At 39.4% G+C, this 22592-nt stretch overlaps 1 protein-coding gene and 1 long non-coding RNA gene across 8 annotated transcripts in view; one reads left to right on the top strand and one right to left on the bottom strand.

The window, feature by feature from the left end:
* The window catches only part of GRIK1 (glutamate ionotropic receptor kainate type subunit 1), a 154082-nt gene that overhangs the window by 88803 nt on the left and 42687 nt on the right, over positions 1–22592 (top strand). For all 6 annotated transcript variants that reach the window (XM_083736339.1, XM_083736338.1, XM_083736342.1 and 3 more), the window contains exons 3-7: positions 2802–3059; positions 6099–6280; positions 11336–11389; positions 12972–13145; positions 15371–15514. In XM_083736339.1, coding sequence (XP_083592465.1) covers positions 2802–3059; positions 6099–6280; positions 11336–11389; positions 12972–13145; positions 15371–15514 — 812 coding nt within the window. The remainder of the gene's footprint in view (positions 1–2801; positions 3060–6098; positions 6281–11335; positions 11390–12971; positions 13146–15370; positions 15515–22592) is intronic.
* LOC310843848 overlaps positions 4888–22592 on the bottom strand; it is an 81090-nt gene continuing 63385 nt past the window's right edge. For both annotated transcript variants that reach the window (XR_014563690.1, XR_014563691.1), the window contains 2 exons: positions 7553–7676; positions 4888–5283 (listed from right to left, as the gene is read on the bottom strand). This is a non-coding gene — a long non-coding RNA (uncharacterized lncRNA). The remainder of the gene's footprint in view (positions 5284–7552; positions 7677–22592) is intronic.

Raw genomic sequence — 22592 nt, forward strand, 5'->3', positions numbered from 1 at the left:
GGAACAATTAAAATAAAAAAGTTATTTAAAACATGGTTAAGAAAACAGTAGTAAAGGATCCCTTAGCTGAATAAAATTTCCTGCCTAAAAGCTACCTTAATCAGGTTTACCGGAAATCACTGTTGGATTTCAAGGTTGTAATAAGTTTATGTGAGTAGCAGCAGCATGGTAGACGGTTTCATAAACTTATTTGCTAGTAAACCTATTTGATTCTCAGAAACTGAAGTCTGTTATGTAGTGAATACATTTGCAGAGTGCATTCTGAATCCTTTCTTAGTAATTCATGACTCTGATGCCACATGTGGTTCCATCAGAAAATGTACAGGTCTTTATTTCAAAGGACCATGAGATAAATTACCATTTATATGATATATGTCAAGAAGGCCTCTAAGAGGTGAATGACTAGTTGTGCCTAAGAAAAATCAACAGTCCCAAGTGGGCTTTTTGATGAGGCAGGACTTCTGGTCTGCATGTAGATTAGATGGTGTCAGACATGCCTTGTTTCTTCAGAAAAAGATAAATGGATTAAATGCTTGCTTGTCTGGCATCCTGAGGAACAATTTAATAAATTGCTTTAAAAAATTCTAATCCCTGTGGAATAAAGTATGAATACTTCATGATCAGACAGTCGTATCCCACATTCCTTGTTACCTTGCCTCTCCTCTTCTACCTGCCTTTATTTTCTCTAAATTTAGTGTACTCTTCTTGTGGGGACCTCATTTTTGCAAATTATATTGTGGAAGGTAGCATATGTAAACCGAGGCTACTAAACAAATAATAACAACAACTATATAAAAAGTTTAAAACATAACATAATGGGACTAAGGTCATACCATCAATTTCTCTGACAACTTTTCCATAGTAGATGATAATCAACCCTGTTTGCTTTCACCTCTTAGTTAGATTCTCATTGTTGGCCAGTTGCCTGAGGTGATAAAATCCATATTACTACATTGGCAAGTTGAGAATAAGGGTTGACTTGATGCAAGTAGATGAAGGATGTATCCAGGTTGAAATGCAGTCATCGTTTATTGCCATTCAAGCCACTTCAGGTAGCTTTATATAGATGTGATAATTGTGATTAGAGTTGCAGTTGAGTGCATGGTGACACACACATGCACACAGTCTTTTACTAGATGCTACACAGGACATTTTTTTGTCTCAGACAAAACCGCAAATGGAGCTACCCCAGGCAGAGTCAAGATGTGTAGTCCCGAAGGCTGACCAAGTTATTTTGGTACCTGATGAAGAAAATCCCCAAAGTACCTCTCCTTTGGCTAAGCATACAACAATAAAGCATGACATCCCAAATCAACTGCCTCTTCCAATTTCTAATGGCAAGGCTGGCCATGCAAAGTTATTCACTGTTTGACTGTAGACCCGTTCAGAACATCTGCTTTGGTCCCAGTTTCAAAGCCAGAACAGGCTCATAGCTTTCAGAAAAGGACACTTTTGGGATGGTTTCATTTTCATTGGTCGGATGGCTCTTAAGTGATCTTCTTACTACCTTTAAAATAAAGCAGTGGGCAAACTGCACCTTTCCGCCCACATGTAGCCCTCAGTCTAATTTCATGTGGCTCTCAGCCTAATTTCAAAAGCAATTTGCAAGTGATCCATTCAGACCTCTTGCAAGAGTGGTCTGTCCCTTCTGCAACAGCAGAAGCAGAGGAATAGAGAATTTGAGAGAAAAGGGGTGATGGGCCCACTTTGGCTCTGACTCTGCACACCACTTCCTTAGATGCTCAGTGGTAGAGTATTCATCAGCAATACCTTTAAGTGTCTTAATGCAATCCAGTGGTGTCCAAACATTTTACAAAGAGGGTCAGATTTGATGAAGTGAAGGGCCATGAGGGCCGACCAAAGTTGTGACTTTTTTAGGATTGAAGTTGTTGACCTTTTTTATGATTTTACCCCAAAGTTGTTGAGCTTTTTTAAGTTGTTGAGGTTTTTACCCCAGGAGTTTGAAGGAATTTTAAATATCAGTAAGGAATTTCTCTTATTTGTTCCTCAATATATTATAATTTATCATGAAAGAAGCAAATTTAAGCATGAATCATACATGCTATTTCAAGGATATTAAAATGACTCCAGTCTTTCTTATAATTTGCATTTTATCAGGGACTCGGACGAAATCAACATGTAAAATATTATTTTGATTTCACATTACTAGAATTCTCGCTTTTAAAAAATGATTCAATGCATGATGAATATTAGTGTAATGTGCAAATCTCTAGTTCCATCTTTGCTTTCCTCAAAGGTCCACATAAAATGAGTACATCTCACAACATAAAGTGTCACCATGAATAATAGTACCCTTTATCCTCTATGAGTGTTTGCCTTGAAATTAACAAACTATAACACCCTTGGATAGCAATTTGTCAGGTAGCTTAGAAATCCTTGCTGTGCCTATTGCAATGAAATGTATCTATGGTCACTGTGCCATGCATCATAATTCATAAGACTTTCATTGGGTGAATACATTACTAGAACAGCTCAGGGCTCCTGAATGTCTCACAATCGTGACTGAGGGATTTGAAGTCTGCCCTATTTAAAAGTAATGAAGTGAAACCCTTGCATTTTTATTTGAAGTTCTTGTAATAGGCTGTATCCCATCTGTGTAGTTGAAAACAATGATGGTATAAAGTTTTGATGAGCTGGCCCTTGCTCCTCCCCCCCCCCCCAATTTTGAACTCATTTCCCCCCAAATTCAGCAATTCCACCAATTCAGTTAGACAAAGGAGCAAAAGAGTAAAATGGTCCTACAGCATAACTGGGCTTTTCATTATCCTTCTCTCATACAGCCTGTGATCAGCTTGCTCTTGGGGTAGCTGCCCTCTTTGGACCATCTCACAGCTCATCAGTCAGTGCGGTACAATCTATCTGCAATGCACTTGAAGTTCCACATATACAGACCCGATGGAAACATCCTACAGTGGATAACAAAGATTCCTTTTACATCAACCTCTACCCAGACTATGCAGCCATCAGCAGAGCAGTTTTGGATTTGGTGCTATATTACAACTGGAAGATAATAACTGTAGTATACGAAGACAGTACAGGTAGGCATCACAACGATTTTTAAAACACACTATTGTTTATTATTATTTATCAGCTTTATATCAAAAAAGAGACCGAATGTATATATTTTCTCTATTTTCTCTACTGTTCCTTTGTGGAATATTTTCTTGCCACTGCACATGAATGCAAGTATATATATAGATGGCCACATGTTTTCTGAACATCAATTGTGGATCAGACATTTTCCTTAATCAATTCCATTTCCTTAAAACTCACCGGTAGCTATTATGCGGACTTTTGCTGCCACAGGACAGTATATGACAAAGGGATCATTTTGAGCCAAAGAGTTCTTATCAGTAAACGGAAATTACACCTGAAATTATTGTGCCTGAAGCCCCATTTTTCTCTGTTAATGTAACTTGTGTCACAGTGGCTGAACCGGGTTCTTTGCTGCTTAATACAGCTGAGCTGTGGATTTACAGCCAGCTTCCCTCTGCTAGCTCATCAACTGTATAAAAAGTCCTTTCAGGAAGCCTGTGAACCTGAATATTGCAGTTTGAGGCTTCCCTTTTAGCAGCCAAACTATGCTTTGTATTGTGCTACTACAATTTCCACTTGAATAATCATAATGGTTCATATTCTGTATTGGTTTGTGGATGCTTAAAAACTGAAAGGAGAGAATCAGTCTACCAAGGAAAAAAGTCAATTTTCCTCATGCAATGCGAGGCCTTGAGCTAAAGCCAATAGCTCGCAGCATAGCAATCACCACTTCACATCAGAGGAAATAGGGTGATACTTTATACTGCTTTATACTTCAGCTTGCATTCTATTAGTGCACTTCTAATGCCAGAGATGCTAAGTAGGTTTGCACAGGAAGTAAATCAAATGTGCTGGCAGGCTGATGATTCATTTTCAAAATTACCATTTGTCAAAAGGGCTTTTAGGCGATTCCTGCTTTAATTCAATATCTTTTTCTAAACAGCCCCATTATCCTTTGGCTTCATTGGAGAACATCATAAGGGTGTGTTTATGTGTATGAATGAGTAAACAAATTTTGTACATAACTGGACAGAGGGTTGCAAAAGAAACTCTTGAATGTCTTTTTTTAAAGCAGAGGATTATTTACCTATTGACCTCAACAGACAGCAACCTACTGTATTTTAAATATTTGCAGCCTGATCCTCCACCCATATTTGGATATGAACAGATTTGGAATATATTTGTAAGCACCTTTTCTAGGAAGTATGTCTGAATCAAGTTGGGCTTACTTTTGAATAATTATAGGATTGTGCAATACACCTGACTCAAGTCAATGGAATCCAGCATCCTGCACCCGGACCCCATTGATTTCTGCATTACAGGACAGTGACTGTTTTTGTCAACCATGGCCAAATTATTCAACTCAGGACAGGTTGAAAGATAGCTCTATTTTCAAGAGAGGTGAAGGCTTAGGAAACTGGCAGGTGTGTTCTGTCTGCTGACCTTCAGGGCTCTGGATTCAGTTCTACACTTATTGCTACTTGTTGATTTGGTTAAAGATAAAGATATGCAAATAAAGGGAGAATTTCCAGGTTTGGGGCAAGTACTCTTAGTGACAGAACCCCAGCAGAGATTTAAAATCACAAAATATGCAGCAAAGTAAAGTGTAGATTGTTAGACCTTTAAAATATCCTGTTCTAAGTTGCTTCCTAAATTACCCTTAGCATAGAAAGAGACCACAAATTTGTTAAGTTAAAAAAAGGTTTATTTACAAACTCTTCAAAGGTCAGATTCATGTGCTTTCCCATAAAGCAGTTAGAAAACACAAGCAATAAAAAGTAGGTTATAAAAGGTGGCTGTTTCTAAATTATTTGTATAGAAACATACTCTATGGTCTTAACCCCTTCATGCATTAATTAGAGCATGTTGGTTATATATGACTGATTATTCCACACTACTCAGTATCCATTTGTTTCAATGGGTTTTCTAGAATGGATATTTTTGCAACCACTTCTGTTTCTATGCCCTCTTGTTTCTCCCTTAGGCCCAGCTAGCAACAGCCACTGCACTCCTACACCAGCTACTCGAGTTTTGGGCACATTGCTAACTTTCGGGGGGGGGTTGCCTCTCCCCAACTCCTCCTGGTTCCATTTTTGTCTGAGTCTTGAAGTTGGCCACCATGGTCACATGTCTCCCATCTGAACAATGCTTTAAATGGCTTTTTGAAGTTTGTCGGCTTTCTCTGGAGTGTCCAGTAACTCCAGCAAACACAGCTGGGCTGATAAACTACATGAAGCAAATAGAATCATTTTATAGCCCTCCAACAATGTGACAGAGAAGTTTAAAGCTGGGAAAGACAAGAAGTTAAAATCAAACAGATATTCTACTCCACCATTTCACAATGCTGACTCAAGGAAACAGAAAACAGAGAGAACACAACCCTCCCCAGTTTCCATTTGACCATTCATGGAGGGGAGGGTGCAAATTAAATGTTGGCTGAAATATCAGACCAGCATTCATCTCAACACCTTGCTAAACTGGACCTGTCTTTGGATTCCTGGCTGGTTCTATTACCACATAGAAGTTGACCACAAAATGCTTGCATAGTGCCAAGAGTCACAGCAATCCACTTTCACTAAACATGTGATCCACAAAACAGAAGGGCAGGCCTTTCATTGCACTTTCTTTATTATTTCATTGCTTACTGATCTTTAATGTAAATTAAATGCTAGGTTTTCAGAGTGTGACTTGTTTAATATTAAAGGATACTGTGATCTGAGGCTCAGAGAAAAAGGCCCTGTGCTCTTTTGGGAAGAGGGTGTGGTATAATTTTAATAAGTAAACAATTATGTACCAAAAAGTTTCTAAATAGATTTTCAGGGTATGTTTTTTTCCTGGGTGAAGGTGCCCATAAAGCAAAAAGAAACTCCTTAAACTTCACCAGTGAAAGATCTGATAAATGATATGCTAACACATTAAGCTTTTATATGGAGTAAATTTGAAATATATTGCGGAATGGTGAAATTAAATGTTGAGTCTAAATGACAGTGAAGATTCATTGCACAGAGCAGCTATTTGAATGATTGGGTGTCATTTTCCAGGTCTAATTCGCCTGCAAGAACTCATCAAAGCCCCTTCTAGATACAACATTAAAATCAAAATCCGGCAGTTGCCCTCTGGGAATAAAGATGCCCGGCCTTTACTCAAGGAGATGAAGAAGGGCAAAGAGTTCTATGTGATATTTGATTGCTCACATGAAACAGCAGCAGAAATCCTTAAACAGGTAAGAAGGAAGAAAATGCCCATTTGTTTCTATCAAAGTTATCATGCCATCTGCTTTTCAGCTTCTGGGAAGCAATAAAACCGCATTCAGGTGGATTAGATTTTGACTCATTATCACTGTGTTGAGCAGCTATTTTTCAACAGTGGGATTCTCTTTGAGCCTCTTTTGCCCAAGCAAAACCTGTGTGAACATCTCTCAAAAGCCGATTTAAAGGCTATGAACATGTGGAAGATTTCAAAGGTTACCTACCCTGTGCCTGGAGAGGCTCTTTCAGCTTTTAATGATGTCCTGTACGTGCGTAGAAGTCAGAACCAGCAGCTGAGGGTAAGCTCTCTAAACTGAGAGTTTCCTTAGCTCTCCCATATAGTTGTTCTGGGTTAGGATCCCAACCAAGAAAATCAGGCTGTAAAGCTCTTTAGTGCCTGATCTGCTATTGTGCTGAGATACATCCTGCAGGAATAGCATGCATGGTAGGCTGAAGTGCAAATGTGTATATCTGACTATGTGTATGTGAATGTAATTATGTTGCAGTCACCAGAGGTTAGGAACAGGAACTTCCCTCCTAAAATTTATAAGCCCAGCACAGTGCACTTGTTGGTGCACTGTTGATGGGCATTGCCAATCACCCCCCACCATATTTTATTCAAGTTGGCAGCCCTGCCCACCAGGATCCTTAAAGAATGAATGATTGGGCCTTCTATGAGTAGAATGCACACAATTCCTGCTCAAATTAAGATTAGCATAGCCTACATATGTGTGAATTGATGCTTTTGAATTATGGTACTGGAGGAGACTCTTGAGAGTCCCATGGACTGCAAGAAGATCAAACCTATCCATTCTTAAGGAAATCAGCCCTGAGTGCTCACTGGAACAACAGATCCTAATGCTGAGGCTCCAATAAACCACCTCATGAAAAGAGAAGACTCCCTGGAAAAGACCCTGATGTTGGGAAAGATGGAGGGCACAAGGAGAAGGGGATGACAGAGGACAAGATGGTTGGACAGTGTTCTCGAAGCTATTAACATGAGCTTGACTAAACTGTGGGAGGCAGTGGAAGACAAGGAGTGCCTGGTGTGCTCTGGTCCTTGGGGTCACAAAGAGTCAGACACAACTAAACAACAACACATATGTGTGAGGCCTTGGATTGGCATTTCATGCCCAAACACATCTCTTTGTCTGCTGCCTGTGTGCAGGTAATTAGATGTTTCTTGTACATGAAAGCTGTAAAAAGTTTTCTAAGAAATTATTCCCACTGTGCTCAACAGGGCTTACCTCTTTGAAATTTGTGTAGGATTGCAGCATTACAGTTTCACATAAGTATATTCTTTCAACAAACCCTGGTCCACTATTCTTTCTTCAAGGGTGTCTTTTTATCACGACATGAAAATTCTTCTCCCTGTCACATATAATAATTTATTATTTCTACCACAGCCACTCTGGGAGGCTTTCAAAAGAACATTAAAAACAGAATAAAACTTCAAACATTAAAAACTTCCCTAAGCAGGGCTGCCTTCAGATGTCTTCTAAAAGTCAGATAGTTGTCTATTTCCTTGACATCTGATGGGAGGGTGTTCCACAGGGTGGGCGCCACTACTGAGAAGGCCCACAGAGGTAATATCTTCCTTTCATCAATTCACAATGAGACTTCTGATGTGTCTTTGATACCACCTTTCTTCTGCCTCAAAGGTTGTGGGGTTATGTATAGCAAAGCCTTCATAAAGGGTAGAGTCACAAGAACTATTAGCACAGGGGTAGGCAACCTAAGGCCCAGGGGCCTGATGCGGCCCAATCACCGCCTTAATCCGGCCTGCAGAGAGTCCAGGAATCAGCGTGTTTTTACATGAGTAGAATGTGTCCTTTTATTTAAAATGCATCTCTGGATTATTTGTGGGGCCTGCCTGGTGTTTTTACATGAGTAGAGTATGTGCTTTTATTTAAAATGCATTTCTGGGTTATTTGTGGGGCATAGGAATTTGTTCATTATTTTTTCTTCAAAATATAGTCCGCCCACCACATGGTCCGAGGGATGGTGGACCGGCCCACTGCTGAAAGAGGTTGCTGATCCCTGTTTAGCATCACCTGAGCTCAGCAAATCCCATTTCCACCTTAAACCCACCCACTCCTGCTTACCAGTATCAGGCAGTTTCTCCCAGGATAGAGAGTACTGAAGCCCTATTTGGGTGATGAAGATCATGCAATTAGCAAAGCAGAGTTGGATTAGATGAATCAAGTATAGATACCTGTGCTTATCTGGGGAATCAACTCTATGGAGTTTATTCTTTGTTTAGGGTTTAGTGTTCATGAGGGACACCACTGCTGTATCTTTCTGGGAAGTTGTCAGAGCTGGGGGAAACCCGAGAAGCTTTTTGATCATAGGTGATTAAATAAGAAAGAAATAGAACAAAAGAATAGGTAAGAAGCTGATGTCCCAGTGAGGCAATGAGAAATCTGGAGAGTAGCTGGGTTGCCCAGAGTTGGAATATTAGAAAGGTTAATAACAGTATTCCTCCCTCCTCTAGTATTATGGAAACACAACATGTTGTCAGATTATTTATTTATTTATTTATTTATTTATTTTATTGCAACTACTAGCCAGTTTAAATTTTCCTTCATGGCAAGTGCACAACAAAAGCAAAATCTCAAACCACCTCCTCCCACCACTACTTTCTCTCCTCAGGATATTATTTCTTACTTCACCTGAGAAAGTTTAATTTTCTGCTCAGTTTTTCTAGTCAAGGGCTAATACGGCCACTTCTGTCTGATGTGACATATTGTGACCAAAGAATAACTACCCTTGTCATATTCAAACAGCAAGAAAAAGCAGTAAGTAATTATAAGTATAGCTGCTTGAATTTCCCCCAAGGGTAAACTGCAGAGAGAGAATTCCATTTTCAGTATGATTATAGCCTGGAAATCTGAAGCCTTTATACGTCATACAGCAGAATATTATGGATGGTCGTTTTGGGTGTGTGTGTGTATTTTTTAGCTGAGGGAGAGATGATATTTTGCTTGAATCCTATCTGTAATGGAGATATGATTTCATGTTATTAAGTAAAGCCCCGGACAACATTGAATTCGTATCTAATACTTCTTTGATGGAGTTTGTAACCTCTATGATCTGGAGAAAATTGGCTGGTGGTATCTATACCAACAGATATCACCAAGCTGTTCAGTCAACAGATCTTATAACTCTGCTCAGTCTGTGATATTCTTAAATTCTTTGAACCAAAAAATTCTACGGAAAGAATTTACTAGTGATGAAAACTGAACCATCTAAGCATGCTAAGCTTGTGTCTTTTGATCTGAGTTTCAAAGTTAGTGGGAGTCAGACACCTGCATTTTCCAGTTAATTTATCAGCCTCAAGACTTTTATTCTGTATTCTGCCGACAACATTTCTGGATTTGGAGGAAAGGCTTAAAAAGGGGGGTTGAAGGAAGCCTGCCAGAGAGAATGGAAGGCTGCAGAGGTTTGTAATCATCTTTGACCTGAGAGAAGACGTGGTGGCATGTACTGCAAAGCCAACCACTTTCTTGAGGTTCTAGCTTGCTAGCTGTGCTGTTGAGTCAGGATGTGGCTATGAGTGTGTGACCACTAAAGGTGTTATTTTCATTCTCAGGGAAAGTTGCACCTCCCACAGAGAGTTTCTTTTAAGTTACATAGATCTGAAACATATTAAGCCTTGAAAGCTATGCCTAATCATTCTTTTAGCTTTTTTGTGGCTCCTTCGAGCAATCAATTCTCCATAGGCATTCAACATTTAAAGAACAATTTCTTTGGCTACTCTGTCAAATTTATTGCTGTACATTTACACTAAAAGCTTGTGCGCAGAAGGAGGCCACCCCAGGATAGCAATATGAGTTCATACTATACGGGGAGCACTTGAATACAACAGCAGCTGTTATCTGCTACTCTGTAGCTTGGAACTGACTCTGTTTCACAAATCAAGCATTATCACCTTGATGAAGCTTGTTTCTACCATACCCTTCCCACTCCCCGAGTAGAGACAAGGACATTATAAGCTGCTTCCAAGTCTTGGCTTCCTCAGGTGTAATGGAGCAGTTACCATTGTGTTGTTGTTGCTGTTGTTGTTGTTGTTGATGTTATCATTCTAAATCAGAATATTACTATATTCATAATCACAATTTGGTAAGACTTTGACTGGCTAGTGCATGGTCTGAAGGCATATGACGCCTCCATCTTGTAGCTAAGCATGCCTGGGGGCCTGGGGCTGATCAGTGTCTAGAGCAGGTTCAACCTCGGCCCTCCAGCTGTTTTGATACTGCAGTTCCCATCATCCCTGACCACTGGTCCTGCTAGCTAGGGATCATGGGAGTTGTAGGCCAAAAACATCTGGAGAGCTGAGGTCAAGGAAGCCTGGTCTAGAGGGAGGGCCCTTTGGGAAGCCCCGTGCATGCTGCCTTGAGTTCCATGATCAAATAAATATGCTCAGTAAAAATGACAATACATGAAAGTGTTTTGCTGTTGTTGAAGGGGTGGGGAGGTACTGGTTCATCCAGTGTTCCAGAATATGTCTGTCTGCTTTCCCCATAGCTCTCCCCTCAGAAGGAGAATTGGGGGCTATGGACAGGGAGTACAACCTTACAGTGGGGAAGCAGCAACATGTGTTAAAAACAAAGCATACCACTATTCCTTCATTCACTAGTGCTGATTTCTATGCTGCTGATTATGTACAAACCAGAAACCTACCCGCACAAATGTACCAAATATGTTTTATCTGACAATTCTCCACTCCAGAGTTTGAAATCTTGTCCCAAACCCCTGTTCCCTGAAAAATAAAACCTCACTTTCCCATTTCCATTTTTTAAACTAGCATACAGGTAAGGAAAGTAAGATAAGGCACAATCTAGATATGAGGCTATTATCCCTCAGCACCACATACAGCACCGTGCTATTCGGTAGATCTGCAAAAGCAATATAAGCCCTGCAGTCCCTGGCCATACAAATATGCTCATAATTTCTCGTGTAGATTGCTTATTATTTGTGTTGTGCTTCTCTCTCTGGCTTATCTCCTTCCCAATCTGCTTTCTCAACAGATCCTCTCCATGGGAATGATGACTGAATACTATCACTACTTTTTTACAACCCTGGTAAGACATTTTGATAAATTTGTATCCATTACAGCAGTAGTAGCTAAAGACCTTCATCCCCTATGATCTGTGTGTCAACCATTATAGATGAAAAGTGCTTCTTAACTGTATTACTGTTGATAGCAAAGCCATCTTGCAATAGAGGTGGCCTAGTATATCTGTCACACTCACCAAACCTATTTCCACCCCACTCTCATTTCTCTGTGCTGCATAGGGGAAAATAGAATTGTATGCCTGTGAATCCATACTTCAAAACCATATCTAAGGAAATGGGGGGGGGGAGGGAATGGAGAGAACCAAATATAGACTATTAAAAATTAGGGCATCTTATTTAACTCATTACAGTGCTTCTCTATGTTAGTGGAAATGTTAATGTGCTAGAGTCATGCTACCCCATCCTAGTACTGCTATGTGATGAAGGCTAGGCAAAAATATTCCTAAATAAAAAATACTGAAGGTGACACATTTTTAGCTGTGTTCTAGAAGACATAGGAGGTATATAGAAAGGAAACTAATTTGTCATCCCTTGTGAGACACTTTGTTGTTGCGTAAAGCCAATTAAACACGTTTTAGCTCATGCAATCTTTCCTTCCATAGGAAAGACTAGCAAGCTTTTGCTTTGTATCCTATAATTCAAAGAAGCAATTGCGGTATTGTAAACATTGTGAAGTTTTAATAGTGTGACTGAAATCCTTCCAGAGATTGACAATGTTTCTTCACAAGACTGTTGATATCAGCATCAACAATACTTTTCCTTGAAACAAATCCTGACAAGTGTCTCACACTTTTGGGGAGGTCCATGACATTGCTTATGAAATGTGTCACAAAAATAATATCACTTAAGGCTGCCATTATATCCCTGCTTTGCAAACTTCTAATGCACACAGAACTACCGTACTTCTTCTCCAGCTTGAAACATATATCAGACACAGTGACTGCATGTTACCAAAGCTGGCAAGGCAGCAGAAATATGGTGCTCATAAGTACTAAAACTGTGTTTTTCATCACACTGCTGTAAGCTTTTTTCATTCTCAGGGCTGGAAAGTTTTCTTAACATTGACCAGCCAATTTTTCAAGCTTTTCTTTCTTTTCTTTTCATTTGTAATAGCTGTAACATTATTACTGGGATAATATAAATCAATACCAGGTACTGCACTGAAACTTGCTTATAAAATAATGTTGTGAGCATCTAATGTTTTATGTTCCAACAAATCAAACATGAGATATGTTATAAATCCTACTGTGCTCCAAGTTATTCAGATTTTATAATGAATGTCATTTCTGGTGAGCTTGGAGTCTGGTGAGCTTAAAGTCAAGGTGGGGAAAATAAATCCTACTCAGATCAAAGCTATTCAGATTTTATAATGAATGTCATTTTTTGTGAGCTTGGGATCAAGGAAAAACAGTACAAGGCTAGGAAAAAAGAATTCCTTGGTTCACGAGCCATGGCTTTGAAACCCATTGCTACTCTAGGTTGGCACTACTAGGCTACTGGCTTGACTCAATATATAGGATGGTTCCTTTTATCATTAATACAATCTATTCCTTTATTTTTCCCCAAAATGAAACCTTGATGATTTAGGATTTGTTTGCACTAGACCTGGAACCCTACAGATACAGCGGAGTCAATATGACTGGATTTCGCTTACTCAACATTGACAATCCACAAGTGTCATCAGTTATTGAGAAGTGGTCAATGGAACGGTTACAGGCACCACCCAAGCCAGAGACAGGTCTCCTAGATGGCATGATGACTGTAAGTGAAAGAGCACTGTCCACTATATCCACAATCTCCATTTTCTGTCCACAATGTTGGAAGAAAATGGTGTCTGCTCTGTGGTCTTTCAGCTGCTTGATGGAGACTTTTTTATTTTAATGTCTGTTGAAAACCTGTTTAAAATGTTTTCTGGTGTTGCTTAAAAGATTTATGGAGGATAAAGCCATAATAACTTAGGTTTTACATCCACTTGCAGAGGCAGTGTGCCTCTGAATAACTGTTTCTAGGAGCCGAAAGTGGGGAGAGTGCTGTTGCACTCAGGTCTTCTGCTGGAGGTTTTATGCTGTGGTGGTGGTGGTGATTTATTTCAGGTTTATAGTTGTCTTTTACAGTACAATCCTATGCATGTATACTCAGAATAAGCCCCACTAACTAAATACATGAGGCTTACTCAAAGGCACGTGTGTGTATAGAACTGGAGCCTTAGGATTGTTAATAAATCATAGAAATGTAGAGTTGGAAGGGACCCTGAAGATCATCTAGTCCAACCCAATAAATAATATGTTTGTGCCTTTGACTGTTGGAAATTTCAGCAGGTGTAGCTCTTCCTCATGTACAGTGACAAGCTACATCTATTGCCAACCCTTCTTCTGTGCAGGATGACTCTGCTCGCATGTCAACTCAGTGTGCAACAGCTGTGAAAAAGGCAAACTCAATGCTAGCAATCATTAGGAAAGGGACTGAAAATAAAACTGCCAATATCATAAGGCTGTTACACAAATGTATTGTATAAGCACAGTCGGAATGCTATGTACAGTTCTGGTCGCTTCACCTCCAAAAGGATATTGTGGAGCTGAAAAAGGTTCAGAAAAGGGCAATCAAAATGATCAAGGAGATGGAGCAGCTCCACTATGAGGAAAGGTTACACAACATTTGGGGTTTCTTAGTTTAGGGGGGAAATGAGTAAGAAGGCGCATGACAGAAGTGTATAAGATTATAAAGTGAAGAAAGTAAATCCTCTCTTATAATATTAGAGCCCATTGTTGTCCAGTGAAGTACAATACTGGAATACTCAAGCAGGCAAAAGGAAGTATTTCCACAAAGAATGCATAGTTAAAATACAGGCAACTCTCAACTTACGCTGGGATTATGTTTCAGGGATTCCCTGTAAAGCCAAAACCGTATATAGTTAAAACACATAGGGTTTAATGGCAGGTGGGATTGCTAAAGTCTTTTTGTCCCAGATGACTGCCCCCTTTTTATTTTTCATTTTTTAAATTGTCAGGCGTGTGCAGCTAAATGTGCACAAGTTAAATGTGTGTAAGTTGCTAGTTACCTGTATTGTATTCGCTCCCACTGGATGTAGTGATGACCACCAACCTGGATGGCATTAAAAGAGGATTGAACCAATTGATGGAGGATAAAGCCATAATAACCTAGGTTTTACATCCACTTGCAGAGGCAGTGTGCCTCTGAATAACTGTTTCTAGGAGCCGAAAGTGGGGAGAGTGCTGTTGCACTCAGGTCTTGCTTGCAGGCTTCCCAAAAACATATGGTTGGCCACTATGAGAACAGGAGTAGATGAGCCTTCGGTCTGATCCAGGAGGGGTCATCTTAGGTTTTTATGATGGTTATTATAAGTAAACAATTTAAAAGTGGCTCCCATTTGTAGTTTGTGGTTAAAGCCGGGTCCTAGATCTGAAAGATTACATGGGAAGCACTGCTCACAATAAGTTAAGACTTTAAATTTATTCTCAAACAAAGCTATTGATTTTATGCCAATCCTAATTTGTGCGCCAACAATGATCACAGATCTGTACTATATTAAGACCTTGTAGTAAATTCAGATCACATTTGATTGCTAAACTATCTAGTATTTATAAGTAGTGTAAGTAGGTCAATGAAGCATAGAATTAATCTATTAATTTCCCAAAAGATTTGCAGTGTGTGAAGTTTTATAATAAATAATAATATGTCTCATTAAATAGATGAGTCTTTAACTCTATCCATTGGTCTTATAGACGCAACAAACCTCTGTCGTTTAAATGTATAATTGCTCACTAAGGGCCTGATCCAAAGAAGTTTTGCTGGTCCATAAAACAAATGTCTAAAATTAGACATTACTCTTACATAATCACAGATAACTGATGAGAGTACTACAAGCCTTAGACACAGGGCTCATATTTTGCAATGAATGAAGGGGAAACCAGGGGATGGGACTGAACATGTTGTCTTAAAAGTGTTTTCTATTTTCCCACATCCAGACAGAAGCAGCTCTGGTGTATGATGCTGTTTACATGGTTGCAGTGGCTTCCCAGCGTGCCTCCCAAATGACTGTCAGCTCCCTGCAATGTCACAGACATAAGCCGTGGCGTTTTGGACCCAGATTTATGAACCTGATAAAAGAGGTAAGCATGGACTATTTGCTGGAATTCAGAATAGCCTTTTTCTCTATTGCTGTTTAATACACTAGAAACTCTCTCTACCACACAATAATTGGTGTCATTTCTAGTGCTTAGCTAACAGCAGAATATTCACATATCCTCTTTACTGAAGGAAATTCCTGGTACAGTAGTTAAAACTTCAGCCTACAATTTGGTACAAAGCAAACCTGACATAAGGGAAACAGGTGGTGCTGTGGGTTAAACCACAGAGCCTAGGACGTGCTGATCAGAAGGTTGGCAGTTTGAATCCCTGCGATGGGGTGAGCTCCCGTTGCTCGGTCCCTGCTCCTGCCAACCTAGCAGTTCAAAAGCACGTCAAAGTGCAAGTAGATAAATAGGTACCACTCCAGCGGGAAGGTAAACAGCGTTTCTGTGTGCTGCTCTGGTTCGCCAGAAACGGCTTAGTCATGCTAGCCACATGACCCGGAAGCTGTACACTGGCTCCCTCAGCCAATAAAGTGAGATGAGCGCTGCAACCCCAGAGTCAGCCACGATTGGACCTAATGGTCCTGGACTGGACCTTCAAATAACATTTGAAGGGCTATTAAAAGCAAAGATCACCCCTGCCGTCCGCATTTGAACTATTAGTTTAAGGTTTCTAGTGAACTTTCCACTGGGAGTTCGGGGGTGATTTCCACAGAGCTTGGGGAAACCAAAATATAATCATTTTCAGTTAAAATGTTTGATGCTGGCACCAAAGAACATAAATATTAAAATGTGAGTATCAAAATTGTCTCTTTTTAAACATCAATTCCTAGAAGTTAATTTGTGTGATATTTTGATTATTTCAAGCATACAATTTCTATACAATAATAGACTTGCACAACTGTATATTCATATCTGATGAGTACTGTGCTTTGTTGAAACAAGCCAACTTCAAACAATGGCTTATGAAGCTTCAGAGTAATTTCATGTTAGCATGTGCTCACAACACTAAATTATGGTTAACTGTAATTCCAAGTGAAAGCTTTCATTCTCCTGTTCTCTTGTGTGAGTCCAATCTCTCTTATGCTTGTTCCTGTCACAAGAAACAGTAGCTGGTTGTGATGTCCAAACAGAGCTAATGCCTGAATTTCTACACATTTTTCTGTTTTTAGAAACTCAGCTAATCCTACTCCATATACAAATACAGTATATGTTTCACAACATCTATTCAGTCATCTTAACCCAGATTTACACTCCAAACCCAATTCCTCACTTGTCTTCTACATTAATTTCCCACAGTATCTAGCATATCAATAATAATGAGGTTGTGGAAAAGTTTATCAAAACATTTGTGAAACATTTCCAACCAGACTGTGTCATTGCTTAAGCAGTTTTCATAGAATGCCTTAATTATGTTATGCCCCAAAGCAACACAGCTTCTCAGTAAATGCAGTTCATGGTCTGATATGTGACATTATTGTACAATTCACATTTATTGTGTACAGCTTGATTCTGCATGGCACATGAGATCTGACCTAATTACTGGTAGTTTCACAGATAATTTATTTTATGGTCTATAAAACATTAACTCAAAAGGCTCAAGCTTCTTATCTTTTGAAGTGTGATTTTTTTGTTCTTAGCAAAAGAGAAAAATGACAATCACCATGATGGATTGAAAACTGCAGCACACCACTATGCTGCGCTATTTCCACAGCAGTAATTGCTTTCAAACTGTAGGGTGTAATAGATAATGCCAGAGCTTATCTATGCCTTCCTATTTTTGCTGCAGTGTGTACATATGTATTTATTTATTAAGAGGATTTATATCTCACTACTTCAGGCAACCGCCTCTCAGAGCAACTAATGAAGTTCTTAAAACAATAACAATCCAAGCAACAAATCCCTTTAAAGAGCAACTAGATCAGCAGGGAAACTTGCAATCTGAGAAAATTAGACATAAAGCCCAAATATCTAAAAGTAAGAAGAAGAAAATTATACTGTATAGTGCATATGTGTGAACACTGAGCCATTCTGAAACCTTTGGAAAGGCAGCATAAGGGCCAGCTGCACATTATGTGGAAGATCTGTGGTTCAGTTTCAAGGCATTTCTTAAAAGACAAAACTGCAGTGCATTTGTAGGGGACTGAGAATTTCTTAAGAGCTAATAGAAAAGAGGTGTTAAGTCCTTTTCTTCTGTGCCCCTTTCCCTGTCAGACCTGCAAACATACTTAGCTGCTCCTTGCGCAGCAATCAGCATTTGGGAGGAGAAATTTTGATCAGGAAATCACAGCATCTGCTACTCTGAAGAAACTTTTAAATTGCCCCAACCCCAAGCTTTTCTACTCAGGCTTAATTAGACAGCTATATCAGTAGGAGCTGTATGCCCACAAACAGTATTAGATCCCCTCCTTTGAAATTCTCCTATCAAAGGAGTTTTAGTTTTATCTGACTGCTAAGTTTCACAAAAGGAAGGATCTCCACAATAACCACAAAATAAAAAATAAAATAATTGCCAAGGAATCTAGAATCACTATATTTGCCATTTAGCAACTAATTTCTATATATTAGAAAAGAAGATTGCTGATTTACTTTTTTTCCTCCTTGCTTTTGCTAAGTAAAAGGTACAGGACAGGGAGTAACAGTTGAGGCAGCACCAGTCTTACCTAGAACTTATAGCCCTGCAGTACTAGACATTTTAAAGTAGACTTTATTGAATTGTCTACCTGTCCCTTGATTTTGAAAAATAGCTGTGCTTTAGATGCAACATCTTACCATGCACTTTTAACAACAAATATCCAAGTGTACAAAATCGTTAATATTGCAACAGAAATACCATTAATGTTACTTCACACAAACCCTGGATATTATGTATGAGTATAGGGAACATTAAGCTTTTGCTGGAGAAATATAAGCTTGCTGGAACCCTTTGGATATTCCTGCTGATTTAAGGTAACCTAACTAGAGTTCACAAGCCAGGTTTTGTGTGGGTGGATATTATATACAGTACATTGCCTAGGATCAGCATTCAGTTACAATCAGACGGGGAGACTAAATCCTTGCCAGAAGTTCCTGTTCCTGTGACCTAATGTCATTTGATATCTAAATGATACTCTAATCCTTCGCCCCCTCATGAAACAGTTTGCAAACAAATCTATATTCCCTGCCAGACAAAGAGGGAAACAGCTCATTCTCTTGCAAAATAAAATTTATCTTTTTCTTCAGGACAACTAAAATCAGTTCGGAGGAATTAAATTTAATTCCTCAGACAGCTGCCTTGCTATTTAACTCTCTGTCTCCAGGGATGGCTAACCTGTGATTCTTTTAATGAAGATAACCTATGAGCCCCAGCCAGCATGACCAATAGTTATAGATTATGGGAGTTGTATTCCAGCTACACCTGAAGAACCAAAGGTTAACCAGGCCTGAATTATAGGGAGAAAAGCTATTTAAAAAACCCAAAGCAGAAGAGCACCACCACCAGGCTCCATGAGCAAGGAAATGAGATAAATGCAAAATATACACGCCCCTCATAAGTAAAGTATTGAGGATATACTAAAGATTCCCATTAGCAGCAAACATAGAAGGGACTGTACCTATTTGTCCAACTATAAACCCTTTGTGAAAACTAGCTAAAGGAGAAATAATCATAAATAAACAGTAGATAAACAAAAGGAGCCAGAGGCTCCACAGTCCCCTTGAGCTTATATATATTTGTTACTTTATCCCAATATATATGACATTTTTTACTTCTGAATATATTTGTTACTTTCCCCCAATATATATGACATTTTTGCATTTCTCCAACTCCAAAAACCCTACAATTATGACGTGGAATAAATATGGATTTAACATTGCAATTATACAGTACAATAGATATGGATTTAACTCAAAATAAAAACTTAATTTGTTAAAGTTAACATTTGATGATGATTTGAACAATTTTCACAGCATGGTGATTACAGAAAAATAACAGGCATGAGGATTGTTAGTAGAACTCAATAAACCTATGAGAGCTTTATAATTTGATAAGAAATATTAGCATGAAAAATATGTTAAATTATGCCTTGAAGTGCATATTCTAGTTGGTAAAATGTGCAATGACTTATGCCGTCATTATAGTAATTATACAGTAAGCAGACGAAGAATAATAGAAAGCCAAAGAAGGGAGAAATCCAAAGCTAGCTGTTTATTATTGTGCAGTGTGCTAAACTAAATGAAAAAAGGAAACTGCATATTGGAAAAGAAACTACAGTCAAGGCCTGAAAGGCACATCCACACTTCTATAATTTTTATACTAGCTTACTGTATTTTTCGCCCTATAGGACGCACTTTTTCCCCTCCAAAAATGAAGGGGGAATGTGTGTGCATCCTATGGGGCGAATGCAGGCTTTCGCTGAAGCCTGGAGAGCGAGAGGGGTCGGTGCACACTAACCCCTCTCCCTCTCCAGGCTTCAGGAAGCTATCCGCAAGCCTTGGGAGCCCGGGGGAGTTCCCCCCGGGCTCCCTCGGCTTGCGCAGAGCTGCCTGCACCCCTAAGACCGGGTGCGCTGAGCAGTCGCGCCCGGGCTTCGAGTAGCTGTGCGCAAGCTGCGGGAGGGCTCCCCCGGCTTGCGCAGAGCTGCCTGCACGCTGAAGCCTGCGGCGCTGAACTCAGCGCGCCCAGGCTTGGCGCAGCTCTCCGCAAGGCGAGGGAGCTTGGCGCTGGGCTCCCGTGGCTTGCGGAGAGTTGCCTGTTCTGGGGGCTGGGGTCGGGGGAAGCTCGGGCTTCCCCTGCCCCAACCCCGCGCCTGGGGGGGGGAAATAATTTTTTCCCCTTTATTTCCCCCCCAAAAAACTAGGTGCGCCTTATGGGACGGTGCGTCCTATAGGGTGAAAAATACGGTAATTTGGGTGCCTTCCCCAAAGAATCCTGGGAACTGAAGTTTGATTATAGCGCTGAGATTTCTCAAGAAGCACACGCAGAACTTCAGTTTCCAGAATATCTTGAGGAAATGAAATGACTATTAGTTGCACTATACATATCCATTGAAACTTAAAAGTCTTAAATACAACTACACTAACACATACACATGAGTTGTGAATCGGGCTATGAATCTGGCTCAGGGAATTAGATAACTTTCCAGGGTCATACTTCCAAGGAAGAAAGGTGACTTTGTGGCTCACAGATCAGATCAGTGACTCACAGAATTGCGGTCCTTGAGGAATGTTGAGAGATATGGTTAATGGGAATGAAGACATTTTATACTCTACACACTAAACATTCTTAAATTTAGACTTTAATTGAGCTTCACATGCCAAATTTATTGACTGCTGCTAACACAGTAGGGATTATATAGTGGAAAAACTCTCAGCTGCCATCTGTCCAGGAATGGCTGTTAAAAATGTCTGGAACTAAGTGAAATGGATAAGTTGGTGGAAGGTATTCATAGAAGATCTTATTATTTGTATTGCTTTATTTATTATTGTTTACTAGAAAAGAAAGTATGGATAAATGCTGGATATTTTGTTTTAGTAGTAATAGCTGATATTGTAACTGCAACAGTATAATAAAAAATCAAAATATGAAGAGGTGGGGAAATGCCAATTCAATCTGTCCAGATTTTCCATGACTCCTATGAATTCAATTGAATGAATTCCCCGCCCCCACCTTAACACTAGATCATCTGGTTGTTTGCTCACGCATAGTCTTTATGTTCTCTTCAGATAAATGTATGGCTGTTTTCCAATTGCTTTTCACCAATATGCGGTCCAGCCCATCTGGCAAAGATTGCATTGGGGTGGTTCAATGTGTAGCTTTTCAGAGGTATTCATCTCTCACTTCCTCCCTAATTACAGCTCATTGATGATAATAATAAGTTTAACTAATAGAAATGGAAAATGAAAGGGTAGTTGCATTAAGAGATGGATTCTACAGGGCATAAACTAGACATCCTTCAGGAGACATATACTATTGATAGTGGAGGTGAAAGAAGGTATAGAGGAAGGATAAAACAAAAGGCAAGTGGAAGAAAAAAAGGAATGGAGGAGGGAGAAGTAGAAAGAACTGGAACTAGGAAGCCAGAGAGTGTTTGGAAACATAGATACCTATTTATATTTCGTACTGGTTTGGAACTTATTATTTTGAATAAAGAAAAAAATTGAAAGGTTCAGCATGTTCTTTAACATATCACTTTTTTAAAAAAACATAATCTAAAAAAGTAATGTTTAAAATTTAATTCAAACCAGTGAAGTATGATATGGATAAATGTGGTTTGCCTTAGAAGCCAGCCTCACATTTTAGCATATAGGACTGAGCTTAGGGTTTAAAGGACATAAAACTAAATGCAAAGAGCCAGGTGTATATACCATAGTTCTGGTAAAGTGGTTACAGTATTGGATTAAGATTGGAGAGCTCCAGTTCAAAATTTCCACATGCAGCTCAGTGGGTGGCCTTGGACCTGTCGCTCACTGAGTCTAACTCTAACGGTTGTTGCAATGATAAAATGTGTGGTGGTGAGATCTTGTATACCACACCAAGCTCTTTGCAGTAAGGGCAGAAGAAAGTGCAAAAGACTTTTGGGTCAGACTGAGCTGCATCAGTAGCTCAGTGTGGGAAAGTTTCCCTAGAATGGCCAACTACTCTAATTGGGTACAGTCACAGCTAAAAACTTCTGACTGATCTGATGGCTACTGTTGGCTAGAAACCATGGTGTAATATTGATTCTCAATGATGCATGACTAATAAATTTAGGGAAAGTGAAACAATGATCTCAATCAATGGTACAATGATAGAGTTTTTCAGGGAAAATTGCATTTGCTTGAATTTAAGATCGATACACATTCATATTCAATCTGTTTTTATTAAGGTTAATAACCTCATTTAAAAATATAGATTCCAGATATTATTGCGGTGACAATTTATCTTTCAAATACTGCACCTATAGATGAATTATGCTTATTGAGACAATTTTGACCACTGAAAGTTAGCATCTCCTGCACAATTTGTTAGTTATATTATAAATTAATGCTTCACTTACATGCATATGTGGTGCCACTTTGTGCATGCATAACCTTGGTTCAATAATCTGTGATAGCTAGCTTATCAACTAGGGTGGCAATAATGGAAAGACCTAAATCC

The sequence above is a fragment of the Podarcis gaigeae genome, assembly GCF_964106915.1.
Source record: "Podarcis gaigeae genome assembly, chromosome: 4".
Classification (NCBI taxonomy): domain Eukaryota; kingdom Metazoa; phylum Chordata; class Lepidosauria; order Squamata; family Lacertidae; genus Podarcis; species Podarcis gaigeae.